Source organism: Xiphophorus maculatus, chromosome 19 (genome assembly GCF_002775205.1).
Source record: "Xiphophorus maculatus strain JP 163 A chromosome 19, X_maculatus-5.0-male, whole genome shotgun sequence".
Lineage (NCBI taxonomy): Eukaryota > Metazoa > Chordata > Actinopteri > Cyprinodontiformes > Poeciliidae > Xiphophorus > Xiphophorus maculatus.
The window spans coordinates 21796312-21815307 of NC_036461.1; the positions used below are offsets into that span (position 1 = coordinate 21796312).

The following is an 18996-nucleotide window of genomic DNA, read 5'->3' on the forward strand; positions in this document are numbered from 1 at the left end:
ATTTCATTCTCAGGGCGCGATCAAAGGGTTTTGTGGCCTCTTTGTACGTCAAATAAAGGATGAAGGGTTGTGTGTGTGTGTGTGTGTGTGTGTGTGGGTGTGTGTGTGTGTGTGGGTGTGCGTGTGCCAGGGTGAGTGTGCGTGCTCTATAACTTGTGTATCTGAGCAGAGGGAAGAAGTGGAGTCAAAATAGTACTAAAAGAAAACAAAGAGCCCCGCTGCATCATTTAGCGCTGCAGGCGATTTTATTTACCACGTTGGGGCCCCGAGACGCCGCAGCTCTGCTCGGCTCCGAAGGGATAACATGCAGCCTGTGGGGTTGCTGATGCCGACCGTGACAGATACAAAGACACTGAAGATGACATCTGAATGGAAAATAAAGACTGAAAAAAGGGAGGCTGCCAACAGACTGTGGGCTGTGTGCGTGCTCGTCTGTAATGCTGTCAAAATGTCACAAATGGTGCAGGGCGCTCCTCAAAAAAAGAAAGGGAAAAAAAAATCACAAAGCGCACGGCAGAGCGGAGAGCCAATTAGCCTCGCTCTCACCAGACTCAGCTCCTCAGAGACGCTCAGCCTCAGTCTGCACACACCGGCAAAACTCGGCGGCTGGTAAACACTCTCTCCATTGACAGAAACAAACCAGGATGTTTACAGAGCCAGTCTCCAAGGAGCGCGAGCTTCCGAGCCGGGCCAATCCCGAAAGCCTGCGCGCTCTTCTCCGCGGCCAATGGAAACACGGTTTTCCCTTCTCGGCTGTCCAATGAACGAGCGGCTTTGCGGCGTGCGAGCCAACAGCAGAGCAGGATTGCCTGTAACCATGCAACGGGAAGCAGCCCGCGCGCAGCTGCCGCTCAGCCTAGCATGCAGTCTGAGAGGCAGGATGAAAATACGAGCGCGTGGGGAGCACGTGGAGAGGAAGTTGTGGATGCGGCTGAGAGCTGGCCGCACCCAGCGCCACCAACATCCCCAGCTGATGCGGCAAAGTGTGCACTTGTCATCAGGGCGAGCCAAAATGGCTTAACGACCGCCATGATAGCTAAATTAATTTATAAAACTGTAATACTCTGATTAGACATAGGCTAACTAGTGTAAGATTGTTACAGTGAGGTACTGCGGTACCACCCGTTCTTCTCATTACTCTACTCTCTGTTCTCAACGTAAGATATCCCAAGGCGCCCAACTGAGCTGAAGTAGCAGTATTTTTATTCTACCTTCCACAAAGCAATGGAAAACTTTGGAAGTATGAAGATGTAACTTATTTAAAACCCTGGTGTACCATGATACCGTTAGCTGTAGGAGCATTCTTTATAAAGTTACAATATAGCCACGTTTCCATTAATGCTTTTTTTAACGTGCAATTTGAAGTATCGCACTAGAAAAAGTTGATGGAAATGGCAAAATTCGAAATAATTTCCTCAATTTCACAGAAAAAAGTTTTTACAATCACTTGAGGTGATTCTCGGCTTTTACAAAAAAAGACTCAAAGCGCTGATCACTGACAAAATGAATGCGCCCAGCCACTGGTGGGTCTGGGAACTAAGAAAAAACATCCCAAGTCCAAATCTCCAGTGTTAGAGGGAGGACTCTCTCCATTTTCTGTTAGGTGTGGTACATGCAAGTTTGCAACCTCTACATCTGGTTTATTTATTGCGTATTGTGAACACCTGACAAAATTTCGCTTGGCATAGCCTTGCAATTAGCTGGGAACACTTTAAATTTAAGCATTCGCTCAAACTTTGCATGACAATTGGATGGAAACATAGCTACTGTTATTAAAAAAAGCCAACATTTGTTCCAATTCAATTTCTATGGTTTAAAGTCTTATTGATAAGAGGAATAATAGTCCTACTATATAAAAGTAACACAGTTTTGCCCCTCCCACACATGTTGCTAAAAGAGGACTGCATTCTCAGGTTCCTTACCACAAAAAAGTTTGGCTGTTTGGCCAGATTTCAGGTCATGGTGGGAAAACTAAAAGATTGCCACCTATCACTAATTCAAATGCCAGCAGAACAGAGATATATTTTGTACAATACGTAGAAATCACGAGTCAATTTAGAGCCTAAGCTTGTTTAAATTAATCTCAAATAACATTAATATTACTGTACTACATTGCAAAAAACAAACTTGTTGTACATATTAAAAAAAAACATTTTCTGTCACAAAAAAGCAATCATAACATGATAACTGGTTTTATTTAAAATTCTTGAATGAATATATGAAATAAATAACTTTACTCAAGGTTAGCACTTGTCAGTAGCGGGGGAATCGTGGGATTCTCATACTGGTCCATGCAAAGGCAAAAACCCCATTTTACTGCTCCATAAACCTAAACAAAACGGATCAGTATCTAGTATTCATGGTGTTGACTTCAGCAGTAGAATAACTGACAGCAATCTGCTTTGAAACATCGACCTTGTATCCATCGGTGGCAGTGCAGCAGAGAGTAAAGGGTGTGGTTTGAAGAAAAAGTTGCTGCACTTCTACCCTGAAAAAAAATCTTCCTTCCTACACACACACACACACACACACCATGTGAAAGTGTTGCCATCACTCTCTCTCCTCCCGTCGCACGTGGTAAAATCCAAACTCTGTGGCGCCACGCTCCCGCCTGCTGATTGGCCGCGAGTCCGCGCCGAGCCGCGGATATGACTGGTTGTTGCTAAGCAGTGATGAGACGGTGAGAGTGAAAACAAGACAGCGTGGTCCTACTAACCCTCAGCCCACTGTGTTTTTTAAACGCTCCCTTTTCTCTCTCCCTCTCTCGGAGACTCACACCTTTCTGCCTCTGCCCCACCCATACTGCAGTGCTGCGAGAGAAGGGTCCTGCCGACGTACCAAAATAACCACTGACCTAATAAATTCCCTTCCAACTCATAATCGCGTTTAAAACCGCCATCGCTTCTGATTGTGACTTCTGCTGCTGCGCATCGCCACGACCAGACCGCTCAGTGTCTTTAGTTGGTGTCACCAAAGATAAACACATTTCAAGACGAGAAAGAGCTAAAAAAAACTCAAGAAACGTCCTTAAATGCTTGATAAAGGGGAAAATAAATCAATATTCTGTTCTTATTGTCACACAAATCCAAAATCTGCATGAATAAATCAACAACAAACCCCAACCGTGAAGAACCCAGTTCAGGCGACTCTATCGAGTCTTGACAGGTAGATCAATCATCCCCACTGTGACCTGTTATTTTAGGGACAGTGTCTATTAATAAACCACACAACATCTCCCCCAGCATCGGAAAGCAGAGCACCATAAAGTTAAAAAAAAGAGAATGTCTTCACTCCATCCTTTACCTTACTGTAACCAGACCCATGTGGCCAACTCGAATTCTGAGCACTGACCCAATCTTTCCCTTGCAATTGGCTAACAAGTTGCCCGGCTTGGCCGATTGGCTGTTGCTAAGCAGTGGAGGCTGTTGGAAGCCGGCTCCCGGGCAAGGCGGCCCAGAAGAGCTGTTGCAGCTACAGAGCCCTGGGGGTGTGAATGTGTATGTGTGTGTGTGGAGATGGATGTGTGAGAGAGGGGGGTGGTGGGGGTTGAAAGGTTGTCGGTGGGGGTAGTTGGTTCACACAGAGCGACCGTCCTCTCTAGTCTCACCTGAAAGTGCTCCCTGAGCTGCGCCGTTGCCCCAGCGGAGGGCCCCAGGAGACGGAGCATCAAAGCTGGGAAGGACCGTCGCATGAGAACACGAAAACGGGTTCAAAACACGCAGGCAAACACGCCGACAGGTGCGACGCCGAGCTTCCGGAGCGCGAGGCTCCGACGCTTAGACGGTAAAGGAAAGGTGGGGTGACAGCTGACAAGGCGACACAAGAGCGTCGCGCGTCACCATCTGAAAGCCGGATCAAAGCAGACATCTAGAATATTTATAGATTACAGGTACAGTGATGGATGGTGGGGTGGAGGGGGAGGACGGAGGGGATGAAAAAGACAACAACTGCAAATATCAGACTTTGAGAAAAAGATGTTGACACCTGGATGTGAGAATGTGTTTGAAGTGATCGTGTTTGGAATAAGGCAAATTTATCCAGGTGGTTTAAATTGTGATTCTGTTAGCAAACATAAAACCAGAGTGGATAAAGAGGTACAGCATGCTTAAGCAAATTCAAAAGTGAAACTGAATTATGATTTAATAAGAGATGTTACAGGATTGGGTCTGTTTGGATTGGAAAGGAGGTGACTGACGGTGAAGAAAGGAACGGTGGGAGGAAGTGGTGGCTGACCTCATTCATACTGAGGAGAAATCCTTGATGGTTTCACAGCTATTGACACAACAGCTTAGCTTGCTCTGTTTTAAGTTACTTTGATTTTTTTATTTTCAAGTCTCCTTAAGTTTGGAACAACAAAGCTGTGAGAAAACAACTTGCTTTAAAAGTGAAGTAATTTTCAGGCGTGCCGTGGTGGTGTAGCGGTTAGCGTGACCCATGTTTGGAGGCCTTGAGTCCTCGACACGGCCGTCGCGGGTTCGATTCCTGGACCCGGCGACATTTGCCACATGTCTTCCCCCTTTCCTGTCAGCCTACTTTCATATAAGGGACACTGGAGCCCACAAAAAACCCCTGGAGGGGTAAAAAAAAGTGAAGTAATTTTCAGATTCTTATCGCAAAAACAGCAAAAATCTCTTTAAATGACAAAGCAGTTATACTGGGGAAAAATGTTTTGTTTTGGTTGTTGGTTGAGTTGCTAACTCCTGTCATGACTCTCTGGGATCATGTGTAGCAGTGATGCTCCACATACTGTTAAGACAAGTTGCTTTTAAAACCTTGCTCAACTAATGAGGCAATGCCGTTCAGAATGGCAACAACAGCCTGAATCTCTCACTGTGTCGAGACACTGGAATACAAGGAAATGTATCCTGACAAAACAAGCTCGAGCACTCTCCAAATCACTCAAAAACAATCCTGAAATCCCGTTTTCGTCACATACTGAAGCCATTGCAACAGCATTTGTTTAAATCTAATTACTGACTTGTGAGAAAGCAGATGTACTGTATTAACAGCACATCAGCACAGCAAAAACAGGTTGGAAATTTGTTTTATTATCTCAATATTAAACGCGAGCCCCGTTCAGATCATAGTTCTGCAGTGAACTCAACTTCAGATGTTTTTACATCATTTAAGTCGATCCATTGCCGTTATGAGCCCGGTGCGCTTTCAGAGCATGGAGTTGAGATTGTGGAACCAAAGGGGCGTGGCGTTCAACTCGCAGCTCTCACGTGAGCAATGTACAAGGCTACGTTTACACAACAGGTAAATGCGACCCATGTCTGACGTTTTCACGGCAGTCTGAACAGCCCCAACTGACAAAACTGTCAGCTCCCGATGCTCAATCATTTGAAAATGTATCCATAGATGGCGTCGTCCATTATCAAGTCCGTAAGGTAGCTATCCGACGTCTACGTTCTTCTTCTTCTGCGTACGTGGGTCGCCATTGGAGCCGTGGATTGTTCACACAGACGTCTGATTGTGGGCGTATTTAATTAGTATGAACGACCACATGAAAAAGAAATGTATTTCACCAAAAAAAGAAAAAAATTGGAACGAAGACCTGCTGTGTGGACGTAGCCTAAGTTCTGTGGCGCGATCTTCGCTCAATTCATTCAATGATTTAAATACAAGCAAAGCTGCTGTGCACCGCCCTCTACATGTTGCCTGCATCAGACTCTGCCGAGCAACACATTTGTCAGCTCAAATGGACTCTGGAAGGTCATGTGGCACTTCTGTCTGCACTGTACACTCCTGCTGCTTCTGCAGCTGTCTTCACGTTCCACCCAGTATCACGCTTTGCTCTTCATCATGTCTGGAGTTTTTTTTGTGTGTGGAATGTGAGGTGCACAGAACATGGGCAGATCAGGTAGCAAAACGACGGTCTGAAATGGAGTTAGTGAAGCTGTAATCCCAACAAAAGTGCAATGAAGAAAACACATTGAAACCATTATCGCCACTAGTTTAATATCTAATCTCAACATAATGAAATAATGAAACTTTTACCATAGCAAAAAACAGTAATCCCATTACATTCATCAGTCACTACAAGAAAACAAGCTTAAAACTTTGCTTTCGACCTACTGAGGTGAGAAGAAAAGTTTAAAATCTCACCTTTAAAAATTCTTTAATTTCATATTATTTCCAACATTTTGAGATGTCGCAATAGAAGGATGTTTTAAAATCTCGCCATCTATCAAATGAAATAGTAAAACTGTTAGTACAATGATAAACAAGCGTAAAATTTCATAATCTCGATATAACGAGGCATAGTTGACCGAAAAAAAAGCTCAGTCTTCTGTTGTGATAATGTGATGAAAACATTAAAAATATTCATAAAAAGGTTTATACATAGAAATAAGTTTGAGGTGTTCTTTTTACAAGATATTTAGTAAACCAACCTATGGCAACAAATTGAGAATAAAACCTTTCTGACCTAAAGGGATAGTAAAACTCATGATAAAAATCTAATTGAGGATCTCAATTGTCATGCTCAGGTAAGATAATGAGTTCTTTACAGTTTTCAAACTTTTAATTCTTAGATGACAATTTTAATAAACCCCAAAAACTATTTAGAAAAATTACACAAAAGCACAATCCTCTTTTTTTTTTTTACTTAGAAATGAAAATAGTTTGAAAATTATGAGATGTCTAAACTTTGAATTCTTATTTGTGTAACAAGATTTATGTCCGACATCCCTTAGAAAATGAATGCATAATTGAGCCACAGCAGATTTTTTTTTTTTTTTTTAAACTCAACTGAAAGTTGTAATTGGCAAGACGAGTTTCCAAAAGCCAACAATCCAATTCTGGTGCCAAGAAGAAAAAGCCAGCGGAGAGCGCGTGCGCTCCTGTTTCCAGACAGGTGGAAAGACTGCATGCTGTATGCAGCAGACTATATACCCGAGGGGTGACATTAAAAAGCAATGTGTATGTATGAGAGCGTCGGTTGAAGAAGCAAAGGGTAAGATGTGAGCGAGACTAAACTCAAAAGAGCGAGAGACAAAGAGAATAATTTCAAGGGGAGACACAATCCAACAGAGACATGCAGATGGATGAGGAGCAGACACTCTCTGCATGTTTTAACACCCACATTAAGCCCCCGAAAAGTGTTTTTTTAATTATTTTTTTTTTCTAAGTTTTTAACAAAAAACATTATACATTCTACTGGTTTCTGTCCTGGTGAGAAAACTCTGTTCCTAAACTTGAGGAGACATTTATCGAAGCATCTAAGGTAAAGTGGAAATTGAAGCCGTTTCTAAACGCTAACAGCTAATATTTGGAAAAGAATACGTTAAGAATGTGACGCGGAAAGTGACATGGTGAGAGGGGGGAGAAAAGGAAGGAGGAGGAGGAGGAGGTGCACAGGAGGAGATGAAGGTCCAGAGAGGGAGCAGGGTGTGACCACCACCAGGATGAACGTTCAGGAGTTTTTCCTGTGGCTGCTGAGGTGACAGACGGGAATATTCTGCTTCTTTCCAAGCAAACTGCAGCCTTTCTCTTCAGCTCAAGCACTTTAGTTTTATTGCTTCTTATAACAAGACATGGTGTTTAGTAGAGCACAACTTCCACTTTGCCCGTTAAACACAGAAAATCACTTGTTCTGTAGAAAAACATGGAAGAGAAAGGGGGAAAAAAGAGTTTGCTTACTTGTCCTTTCCAAGGTTAAATATGCATAAAAATTAAAATCCTCTATTCTTTCAGACAGGAGATTCCAATGACTAACAGTGTAGCATTCTCAGTGGCCCCTCGCTGGGAGAAAGAAGGACTCAGATGGTTTTACCAGGGTAAGGATGTAACACCCAGTTTGTTGTTGTTTTTACCAGGGTTTTTTAAAGTTTTAAAACTTTCTCTTTTACCAGTATTTTTAAAGTCACATCAATGACACACCAGAGAAATGGCTGAAGTGACCAGACTGTTTGTGGGGGTTTTACTTGAGTCCATCTGTGAGGATGTCACTGCATTCAAAATTGTCTGAAAATAATGAAATAAAACCAAATAGCTTTTTAAAGCCAGCTTGCATTAGCATATTACATTTATGTTAGCTAGATGTAGCTTGTCATACATATGTTAGCTGGTATTAGTATGTTAGCTTATATCTGCTTGTTATACTTATGTTAGCTTACATTAGCCTGTTATATTAGTTTATTATATTTATGTTCATTTGTATACTCATACAAACTTGTTACACTTATGTTAGCTTAACATAAGCTTGTAATGCTTATGTTAGCTTGACTTAGCTTGTTATACCTATGTTAGCTTGTATTAGTTTGCTACACTTATGTTAGCTTGCATTAGCTTGTTATACTTAGATTATTATACTTAGTAGCTTGTATTAGCTTGGGAAGCTGACATACCTTTTTGTAGTGCTACTTGACATGCTATTGGCTAGCGTTTGCAAAGCATCCAATCCAGAAGCTCTATTTATTTTTCCTTTGAGCTGATTGGCTGTATCCCTAAGAGCGGATATAAGTAAAACCGTGGGCGTTAGCTTCTGCAGTAGCGCCAGGATGGTTTCCACTGTGAGTATTAATGCATATTAATGTGTATTTGGTGTTTGAACTATTAAGTGTCTTAGAGGTGGTCTCAAATATTTACAGATTTTAGCTAATCACTAACGTCCATAAATACCCGGACCGCATTGTATATTATTTTTACAGACAGCAGGAGCAAGTGTTGACCTTTATTTTTAAAAACAAAAGCAATTAGCTCTGCAATCATGTTATGCACTCACTTAAAATTTTCCTGCTACCGTAACACTATGTTAAACTTACTCGAGGTTATCACATAATTGGAATTTCCTATCAGGCCGAGCCTCGTCGGGTGTCATCATGGAGCTGCAATCTGAGGGAAAGGTTAAATGGACAGACTTTGATAAAAGCACTGAAGTTATAAAGCGCTTTTCTAGACATACTGACCACTCAAATCATTTTACACTAGAGCCACATTCACCCGATCGCACTAACACACACACACACACCCTACCCAGGACTGCGTTTTGAACTGCCAAAGTGAATCCAGCCGCAATAAATCTGAACATAAAGTTCAGAAAGGGTGCTGGAAATCTTCAAAAGGTTCAACCAACTCTCCAACAAGGTCTCCACTTTGATAACTTCAGTGAAGCTCCCGAATGAAAGATTAACAGAATGTTTGGAATATCACACAGAGAATAATTTAGTGTAGGACTTTTTACACTTCCAGCACCAAAAAAAAAAGGCCATGGAATAATCAGGGTCCACGAGGCTGTATCTCAACCTAACCTAGCACAGCTGCAATGGTCTGTGGAAAATAAATAAATACCATAATAGGAGCACACTGCAGCAAACACCTACAGTGGGCGTTGAACCTCCTGTTTACCAAGGAAGACAGTATTGGTGCTGCACCCAGTGTGCCCAGCGCTGCAGCTCACTTCAGCAGCAGCAGCTGCTGTGTGGTCTAGGTGAGACATTCAACTTCTGACTAACAGCTTTACGGTGGATTTTCACAGATGACACAGTAAGAACAGCACAAGTACAACTCCGTACACTGGAAGAAGTTCATATCCTGATAGATTAAAGTCATGCTGAAAACAGCTTTTATGTTGTTGTTCTATATCCCTCAATCCACAGTCACTATCTTCTCCAAAACTCCACGTGAACCGATTGTTAATACCGTAAACAGACCGATTTACCTAAGCAGCTGACAGGAGGCTATACACACCGCAGCATGAGATGCTTCCTCTGTTGCCAGGTGAGGAGGAAGGCTTCCACTGAATTGGAAATGTAACGAGGTCTTTATAGAGCAACAGTACCAGAGGAATAACAGTGATAGTTGAAGTAAAATAAGGACATGAAAGAGATATAGCAACAACAAGTTTGCGGGTGTTAGACTATTAATAATGCCACATTTTTGTAAACCTGAGAAACTACTTAATCTGTTTTTGAAACCTCAAAACTGTTTTGAGTTATTTTTATTGCGCAAGGACAGCAAAAGTGGGACAAGACGTACTCAATCAAAACAACATTCAACACACCTCAAAAAATGGAATTACAAGTCAGTTCAGGACCCTGGTCCAAAAGCAACAAAATTTGCAAAAATAATTAAACCATTACCTAGCGACATCATGAATTAAAATAGTAAACAAGGACCTAACACAAGTAGTGATGCTCTGCTCAGGGTTTAAATTAGATAATGATGGTTAACTAGACTGAAAATGATTGAAATATATGCAACAAAAGAAAACATACTATATTCACAAAAAGCAATATTATGTCACAATTTATTTCTATGAACAATATCTGGTCATCTCTGTGAGCATGGCTAGCATTACACTTCTCAAAGTATTTGGTCTGAATTTTACTTGTTTTGCATGTTGACTGGTTGGATCTGTTTAGCCATTTAATTTATTTCTTGGAAATATTATGCACAGATATCACATGTTAGATATTGGATATATCTAACATATGCATTTATTTCAAGTTTAACTTTTGCTTGGGGAAAAAGAATATTTACATGCAACATTGCGGCACTGTTGGCGCTCCATACACACTTTCCACTTTCAACTGTTACAACGCTTTCGGCAGACAGCAGAAGGAACTTTCCGTTGCATGTTTCTGATCGAAAGGATGAAGCTTGTATTGACCTGACACGCCAAACTTAAAAACAAAACGTATATTATTTGTGTATATCTATAAAGAATAACGACTAGCTAACCCCAAACGAATGGCAACCCAAACGGTGCAGTTATATTTACGCAATTTTATCCAAAGACTCCCCAAGCCCATTTTCGGACACACTTGTCAACATCGCGCTATCTCAGTTTTCATCTCTGAGAAGTCTGCTGGCATATTTCATCAGTCTTTAGTCATTTGGTTCCCAACACATTTTCAAAATGACTGATAAATTATACAGTAAAATTGGAAATTAAAAAGCAGTTTAAGAGTCAATGAAGCATTACCAGATAGATAAACAATAACTTCTGTGCAGCACTATGGCGGAAGGATACTCCAAAAGTGTGTCAAACACAATAAACGGTTCTTTTGGCTTTTTTATTTCAACATTTTATCTTTGTTTAGCTTTAAATATGAACAGGCTTATGTGTCACACTGGGAATAGGATGTGTTTCCAGGACTTAAACGACAGTGTCCGATAATGGGTTTCAAGCTACTAGCTGTGTCGCTGTATTTGCATTCGTACTGTAATTACCTCGTAAGTCGAACATTTCCGTCACTTTCTCCGCGGGATTCTTCGGCCTCCCCTGCAGACCAGTTCTCATCGTCCTCCACCGTAACGTCAGCTCCAGTGACCGCGCTGCCCGTGTTCTCCATGCAGACGTCCTCCACGGCCGCGGTGGGACCATGTTCTCCCGAGGTCGCCGCCGAACCCCGGCTGTCGGACCCCGGCTCCAGTCCGGTGGCGGAGCCCTGAGCTTCCGAAGTCCCGAAACCTATGAGCGCTTTCAGCAGCAGCAGCAGGAGCACCAGGGTAATGCTCACGCTTCCAAAGTGAAGCCCCCTTTCCATTTGTAAGACTGGCACATTAGTAAAGTAGCTGATTTACATGCCACTAAGCAAGTAAATCTGAACATGAAAATAAAATAAGTGTAAAAAAACTCAAACGATATAAAAAAAATTCTCTCTGTCTAGAAATACGCCCCACTTGAACGTGTTCTTTAAGTAAACATAAACAGCCTCTGGGACACCATGTTATTCCCTTTATACCAGACTGAGTCTTGCCTTGGTTACCCTAAATCCCGCCTTGTTTCTACACTGGGATTGGACACTAGAAATCATTCTTGCCGTCACATTTAAAGTACTATTCTCTCATTGCGCAATTTGCTGCCAATCACGTATCCTCGCACACTAAGCAGAATTTGATTGGATCAGAAATTCATCAGTCAAAGGGAAGGGCTCAGAGCGTACCAGCCCCCCAAACAGTGACCGCCATTGGCTGATTCGCTGCCTGTTACGTAGACTCAGGCGTCCTGTCAGAGCTGACGCAAAAAAGTCCCTGATGGCAGTTCCTGTTGAGGGTCGCCGGTTGGTCGGATGTGAGGCTTTCCGTCAAATAGAAAGGTCGTTTCGAGAAGCGACGACGCCATTGGTTGATTCGGACATCTCGGATGAGCTGGATTGGTTCATCAAAATGTCACTCAGCGTGGTTGTCAGGACCAGTCAACATGAAATCTTCAACGTGGCTTAAGGTCAAAGCGGTACAGTTCCTGTTCCTGGTCACGAGTTGTTTCTCTAAAAAAAAAAACAACTAAGTGTAGTGACATAATACCTGCATTACTTAATGTCTCGGACGCAACTTTACACAAATTTAATCAGGAAAGCAACTTTTTTTGAGTGACTTCAGTGAGTCAATGTAAATAAAAGTGAGCTGTTCGCTGCCAACTATGAAGTTTGTGTTTTTAGCGCCACCTCCTGGTAACAGAGCGATATTCGATCTAAAATCTGCTAGTCAGACTTCTGCACAATCAATTTAGAGCATCTACAGAGCCTCAAGTTTTTCTGGTTTGCTATAAATTATAATTTAATCAAGGTAAAATCTGCACTTTTTAAATACGTTTTAGTCTGTAAACTCCTTCATTATTTTAGTTAAAAGACAAGAAAAGTAGTGAACTTTACAAAATGTTGAAAATGCTTCAAACCCTCATCTGACGTAACATTTTGTTCATCTCGTCTCATTTTCACAATAAAAAACTTCAAACAAATATGAATAACCATAATAATTATTTAGATCATGAAACATTTTTTCACACTCAACTTTTATTGGAGCAAGTTATGTTCCAACATTTCCAACAATTCAGACATGAAACAAGCATGGGTTATAACTTGGTCCGGTATCGGTTACAAGGAAAAAAAATAAAAATCACAGTCAACTGGTTAAAAAAAGACAAAGCTGCTGGTGAAAAAGTATTCATGCACAGTGTCGTTTTTGTTCATCATGTTTTTAGAACGTAGCTTTTCCCTTCAGAAACTTTACTGATGTACCGCAGAGTCAGAGACAACTTTCACGGTTTCAACAGTGGCTTCTTTGGAAACTGAAAAACGTCTTATTGGTATCACATTAGCCAGGATGTGACGTTTTCAGTCTCCCACAGTTAATAATATATATATGCAAGCATCAAATTACAGTATGAGGCACTGTATGACCAGTTTAAAACGGATGCAACCTATGACAGTAATCTAGTATGTAGAAAATCCTGCTGTACCATTTTTTTTTTTAAAAAAAGCCCATAAAGGAGAACCAAAATAGAAGGCAAACAGAGGGAACCTGATTTATTTAAAAGATCTAAACAGCAACACAAATCTCAGTTTTTGAGATTTGCCCACTATATTTGTGTCGAAAGGTTGTTTGTTGTTTTGAATTAATCACCATCATCACTGGTTTTCGTTTTTAAAATGAGCTTATGGCACAAGACTTCCTGCTTCCAGACACCTGCTGTGAGGAGAAACTGTAAGGTAAGTTTTCCACAGGCACAAAAGAATCAAACAATAGACAGTTTATGTGGCAAACCGTGAAGCCGGACACTTCTCAGCTGACTCCTCTAAACAGCCGCAAGAGGAGTTGATGCAACCGAGGAGGAAACCGCCAGCATTTCCTAAACCTTTTCAACTTCTACTACTATCTCTTTTCCTTTTGACAAGGAAATGGAAAATGAGCCACAAAATGATGAATGCCCCAAAGTGTTCTTGTTGAACATTTAGCTTCTCAGAAGAATGCGTCGTTTCTGCTTTTAGAGGGAACATTTTACGGCTCACCTTTGCTCTTTATGGTACGTCAGAGTTTGTTTTGATAGATTGTACGTAGATGCAGCTGAAGGTTCAAACCTGACTGCTTCATTCTTGAAGTGTGATCTGTGTTTTTCTGTGTATTTTGGATCGTTACACTAACGCGACACATGCAGCGAAGCTTTTTAAATGTAATTTTAAAATCAAAAGGCACAGCTTTGCTCTATTCAGCTAAACTCCGGTGACCCGGTCAGCTTTAAAACCCAGTTCTGCATCTGTTCAGTCAAAACTCCTCCAACAGTAAAATCTGCCAGCTAGCTTTTTCTCATCAGGCACTTAAAAAAAAACACACCCATAAAATCAGAAGCAGCACCTTCTGAACGTGAAAGTAAATCAGTTCTTAGTTTGGAACTTATTTTGCGAGGTCAGTGAGCTCCCGTGCTGTAGCTGGGTTGTGATGGTGGCACTTTGTGGGCGGAGCCTGTGGCCAACTCATTAGATGATGGGAGCCTTCCGAACCTTCACGCTTCCGTCTTCCATCCCAAAGTACGCCCGTTCGGCCATGTTGACAAAGAGCCCCGTCTCCACCACACCTACGACACGAAAACCGTCTCAATGCCATCAGGAATCGAAACATTTTGAACGTTCACTCTGTGCACGAAGCAACTTTTCTGGGGATTTCACGTGACCAGCGTTCCTCACCAGGAATCATCTTGATGGCGGTGTTGACCTCGCTCCAGTTCTGGACGTGCTCAAACTTCCAGTCCAGGATGAAGTTGCTGTTGTCGGTGACGACGGGACCCTGCAAGCCAGAAAGCACACAGCCTGGTTCCGCTCAGAGTGAAAGGAGCAGCGAAAGCCCGACTGCGTCACCTAACCCGGGTCTCTGGACGTGTCTGCACTCGACATCAGTGGACATCAGTGGACCACCGCTGGTCATTTTTAGAGTTTAAGTACAAAAAAAAAAAGAAAATTGCAATTTTCTTTGTTCCCCCCTTTTTTCCTCTCAAAAACAAATTGCAAATGACAAAAAAAATATTTTACAAAACTTGCTTTCATTTCAACCATCCCTTCTGGAAGTTGATCTGAAGTCCAAATAAATACACGCTGCAAAACAAGATGGTAGACATCACTCCATTCTACAAAAATAGGAGTGAAATGGTAGACAAAGAAAAAGAAAACCAAACAGATTTTCTAGAAGTTAAATCTTTATCAACAGAAAATTTGATTAATGGATCAAATCGATTAATAGGCCAGCCTCAGGTTAGATACTTTCCATTTTAGGGTCCCGATGAATATTTCCACTTTAAGATAAACTAGTTGTTTTTATATCATGGCATTTGAACACAAATGCTGGTCACCGTTTTATTTACCATAAAGTCGTCCCACTTTTTCTATGACTATTATTCCCACTTGCTAAAAGTAAATCTGTCTCCTAAAATGGACTCGATTGTTCATGTATTCAGGTTCAGAGTCTGGTTGAGGATCAGGGCGTTTTGTGCTGCAGCTAATAAAACCATCAATCACATCATCAGAACATTTTGATGTGTAGAATCCTTAATGATTCCACATCAGATATGTTCAGTCAGACCTTTTCCAGAGGAATTTATCATGTTTATTAATACAAAAAGAAAATGCTAATGATGCTCAGATTAGCATAAGTTTTAGCTCAAATGCTGCAGAAATGTAAGAAGCTAATGTTTCCAATATCTGAAATCTATTTCTTTAAATGGAAAATTAGACAGTATGCTGTGTATGCCAGCTCTAATAAAATAATCTGGATTGTGAATGAGAGTAATTCTGAATTTCCTGTAAGCCTCCTGTCCTGAAACCTGCCTGGTCATAATCTGTCCTTACCTCAGAAGACCCTTCATCATCATCAACATCATCATCGTCCCTGCTGCTGGCCTCTGATCTAATGTCTCCTCCCTGACTTTGCTCTTTCTATTGTGACAATAAAGATTTCTTTAAAATAATGTAAAAGAAAAAAAAAAACAATAGTGAGCACAGAAATGAAAGAGGATCAGGTTTATTCCTGGGGTTAAAGAACCAGCAAGGGATGGAACGCAGCATGGGCAGGAAAAAGAAGAAAATAATACATAAAAAGACATATTCTGATGAATTATTTGTGTTCTACTTACAACGAAATCTAACTTAATACTGAATCAAAATTGAATCAACTTGTGACTCAAAATTGAATTGAGGTTCTTACCAGTCTTAATTTCCAGAAATAATTTGCAACCTTAGACTGAAAATTAAACTGGAAAGAGATTAACACCACTGAAAGAACTCATGTGAAAACAACAAGAAAAGTACTTCTGCAAGAGACGCAAAAGAGAGAAAGAAAGATTGATCCTACTTACTGCTTTACTGACTGCCATCCTTAAATTGACCTCCCCTCCGAAGCGCTTAGCTATCACCCTGGAGACGGGAACGTACGCCATGGGGATGACCTCAATGGGAACACCCTTCCTCCACTGCTCCCCCAGAGCTCTGGAATCCTTTCTGGGACGCCAAAAAAAAATTTAAAAATTTCCGTGAGCCAAGAGTCTTTAAAAACTGGGAAAACAATTCCCACCACTCTTACTAGCCGATGCAGACCTGTAGTCAGCAATGATGACGAAACATTTCGAGTTGCCAGCGACAATCTTCTCCTGAGTGAGACAGCCGCTGCAAAACGGAGAGAGGACGGGTCAGAAAGGTCGGCGGGCCTCGAGCCGAGCCGTCCGCAGCAGAACACGCTCACCCGCCGCCTTTGATCAGCGTGAGCTCGGCGTCCACTTCGTCCGCGCCGTCGATCGCCACGTCCAGCTGAGCACAGGAAGCACACAGTTACTGCTGCGTTTGGCTTCCACCGGCATAACGCCAACAATCGTCATACCTCTGGGTGTCTTTCCAGGTCCGACAGCGCCAGGCCGTGCTGCAGAATCAGCTGCCGAGCCTGTGGGAGGAGAGAGCGCTTCGGTTTGAGTTCACCACAGGGCGGTGCTGCTAAACTCAGAAAGAATGGGTAGAGGTGAACACACAGCGGCCGTTTCGTCAATGATAGAGAAGAAAGTAATGTCCTCTTGTGTTTTTGGTGAGGTGAGGTCCTGCTTTAATTAACCGTGGAATTTTATTGTCCTCACGTCCATGACTGAAGACAAAACTGGTCCAGTACCAATGAGGATGAGGGCTGAACCGACAAAATTCATTTTGGTAGATTGTCGATCGGCCGGTAGTTACGTGAAACCGACCTCGTCTGTCTCAGCAAAGGTCTGAAAATAAGACAGAGGGCAGACTGACAGACAACGTCATGTCTGCATGTGTGAGGTTAACAGTTGCCAACTCAGCAACTTTGTCGCAATATTTATTTAGCTACTTTTCAGGAAAAAAAAAAGAAAAAAGAAATATTGGTACCGCCCGAAAATCAGAATGGGCTGGCCATCGTTTTTAAATATCAGTGATCGGCCAAAAAGTCGTAATCGGTGCAGCCCTACCATAAACAATTTAAAAAATGATTAGGTTACACCATGTCGCCCACTGTGGAAGATTAATACCAGAACATAACGACAGTCTAAACCTGGCGCAGTGGATAATTAATCACATGATAAATTAAAATTAGCTCAATAATTTTCATTCTGATGATTCATATTTTTTGAAGGACAATTCTGTTTTCAGAGACATCATAATCTATTTTATTTATGGTTTCGGTTGTGTGTGGGCGTTATTTCTTTTTCATTTATCGTTTCTGGTTTTTCCGTTTTATTCTGAATATTTAGAACATCTTGCATCGTGGAGTGTTTTCTACTAAATTAAAGTAAATCTAGAACAGTTATTGAGAGGGACAACTTGCATTATTGTTATGCCATGATCAATATCTCTTGAAAACAGTCTCATAACAACAACATTGCAATCATTTCTGGGATAATTTATCGTCCTGCAATATTTTTTATCGTGACAGGCTCAACTCTAAACCACTCTGCTCTGTGGAAACGTTTGAGCAAGACGTGGTTATCATGTGGCAACTTCTTCAGAGCATTTGTGAACACATGAGCGTTCACGTCGCTGAGTCAAGTGAGACTTGAGTGTTTTGGGTACTTTGACTGACCTGGAAGGAGGTGGGCACACACACGATGTTGAGCTTTTCCTGTCGAACTCTCTCGGCTGTGTTCGGACGACACACAGAAAACAGATGGAGAGAGACAGAATTCAAGGGGCAATTTTAAAAACGGAACCGAATCCTGTTCAACCGTTCAGTTCTGTTGTGAACAAGGAAGAATGTGCAGAAGTAACAGTTTCTTAACTAAAATAAACATCGCTATCAGCTCCACTCTAATCTACTACATTCCACTGCATACGGAGGTGGAATGTAGTAGATGTACATTAACCTGATGCAACTTTAACTAGATGGAATTTCAGGGGCTTAATTTTCAGTTACACATTAAAGCTTATGGAGGCTTTACTCACCTAACCGGTCCACAGCATACACGATGGTCGACCCACTACCCACTCCCACCACCTGATTGTTCTGGAAATGAGACAACCCATTCAACCATTTTATATTTTACACATTTAAAGATCAGCAAATACGTACATGCATATAAAATTGTCTTTGCATACAGTATTTCCACTTCCAGTGCTTTCCGAAAGTATTCACACCCCTTAATGTGTTTTCAACACTTTGTAATGTAATCATATTGTTAACCAAACCTAATCTAACTAAACTGTTGTGTACTTAGTCCTTAAAGCAAAACCGAGTTAGCTCAACAAGTCCGCATAACACTCAGCTAAGTCGCTTTAAAATCCTCCAAGTTAGATAACATCAATACAGCAACATGGCATAATGTGCATTTATCTGAATTAGGCTAACTATGCTAACAGGCTGAGCTAGCGGCTGTACTTCACACACATTTCAAGGAAAATATGAACATGTCTGCTTGTTAGCTAACAGTACCTGGACGTTGTTGTCCACGGCAGAGTACGCTGCTAGCTTCTTCGCCTCCTCTGCCATGTTGACGGCTGCAGACTGACTGAACCTGAGCACGTGTGTGCGACAGCAAAGGGAGGATGGAGGAGAAGAAGAAGACGAAGAAGAAGCAGCAGGAGCAGCAGCTGTGAGCTTACGGAGGAACACCCGCCTCTGGAGGGTCATGACCCGCAGCCCCCCCAAACCAACACGACACACACACGTGCCAGCGCGCGCGGACGGACTCGCAGTCAGACAGAAAGCCCCACCCACTGCTGGTCACGTATTAATGGCTGTTTTCATGTACTGCCTGCTTTGTAGCGGTTCGTAGGCAATGCG

The 18996-nt window shown here is 41.9% G+C and overlaps 2 protein-coding genes across 2 annotated transcripts in view; both read right to left on the minus strand.

The window, feature by feature from the left end:
• The window catches only part of eif2ak3 (eukaryotic translation initiation factor 2 alpha kinase 3), a 40138-nt gene extending 28437 nt beyond the window's left edge, over positions 1 to 11701 (minus strand). The window contains exon 1 of the mRNA XM_014472995.2: positions 11179 to 11701. Coding sequence (XP_014328481.2) covers positions 11179 to 11495 — 317 coding nt within the window. The 5' untranslated portion in view covers positions 11496 to 11701. The remainder of the gene's footprint in view (positions 1 to 11178) is intronic.
• Positions 11702 to 12723: 1022 nt separating this feature from the next.
• Positions 12724 to 18945, minus strand: rpia (ribose 5-phosphate isomerase A). Its single transcript, XM_005810238.3, has 9 exons — positions 18646 to 18945; positions 18159 to 18219; positions 17800 to 17855; positions 16591 to 16650; positions 16456 to 16520; positions 16311 to 16379; positions 16073 to 16214; positions 14412 to 14511; positions 12724 to 14302 (listed from the first exon to the last, which is right to left on the minus strand). Exons 1-9 carry the CDS (start codon positions 18841 to 18843, stop codon positions 14205 to 14207), a joined length of 849 nt encoding a protein of 282 aa, XP_005810295.2. The 5' UTR covers positions 18844 to 18945; the 3' UTR covers positions 12724 to 14204.
• Between the last annotated feature and the right edge of the window lie 51 nt (positions 18946 to 18996).

What these genes read in the sequence shown, in the direction of transcription:
- rpia (XM_005810238.3), bottom strand. Translation starts at nt 18,843, where the DNA reads ATGACCCTCCAGAGGCGGGTGTTCCTCCGTAAGCTCACAGCTGCTGCT. An exon ending in ACCTGGAAAGACACCCAGAG is followed by an intron (nt 16,521 to 16,590) that starts GTATGACGATTG and finishes TCCTGTGCTCAG; the next exon opens with CTGGACGTGGCGATCGACGG. An exon ending in CGCCATCAAGATGATTCCTG is followed by an intron (nt 14,303 to 14,411) that starts GTGAGGAACGCT and finishes TTCGTGTCGTAG; the next exon opens with GTGTGGTGGAGACGGGGCTC.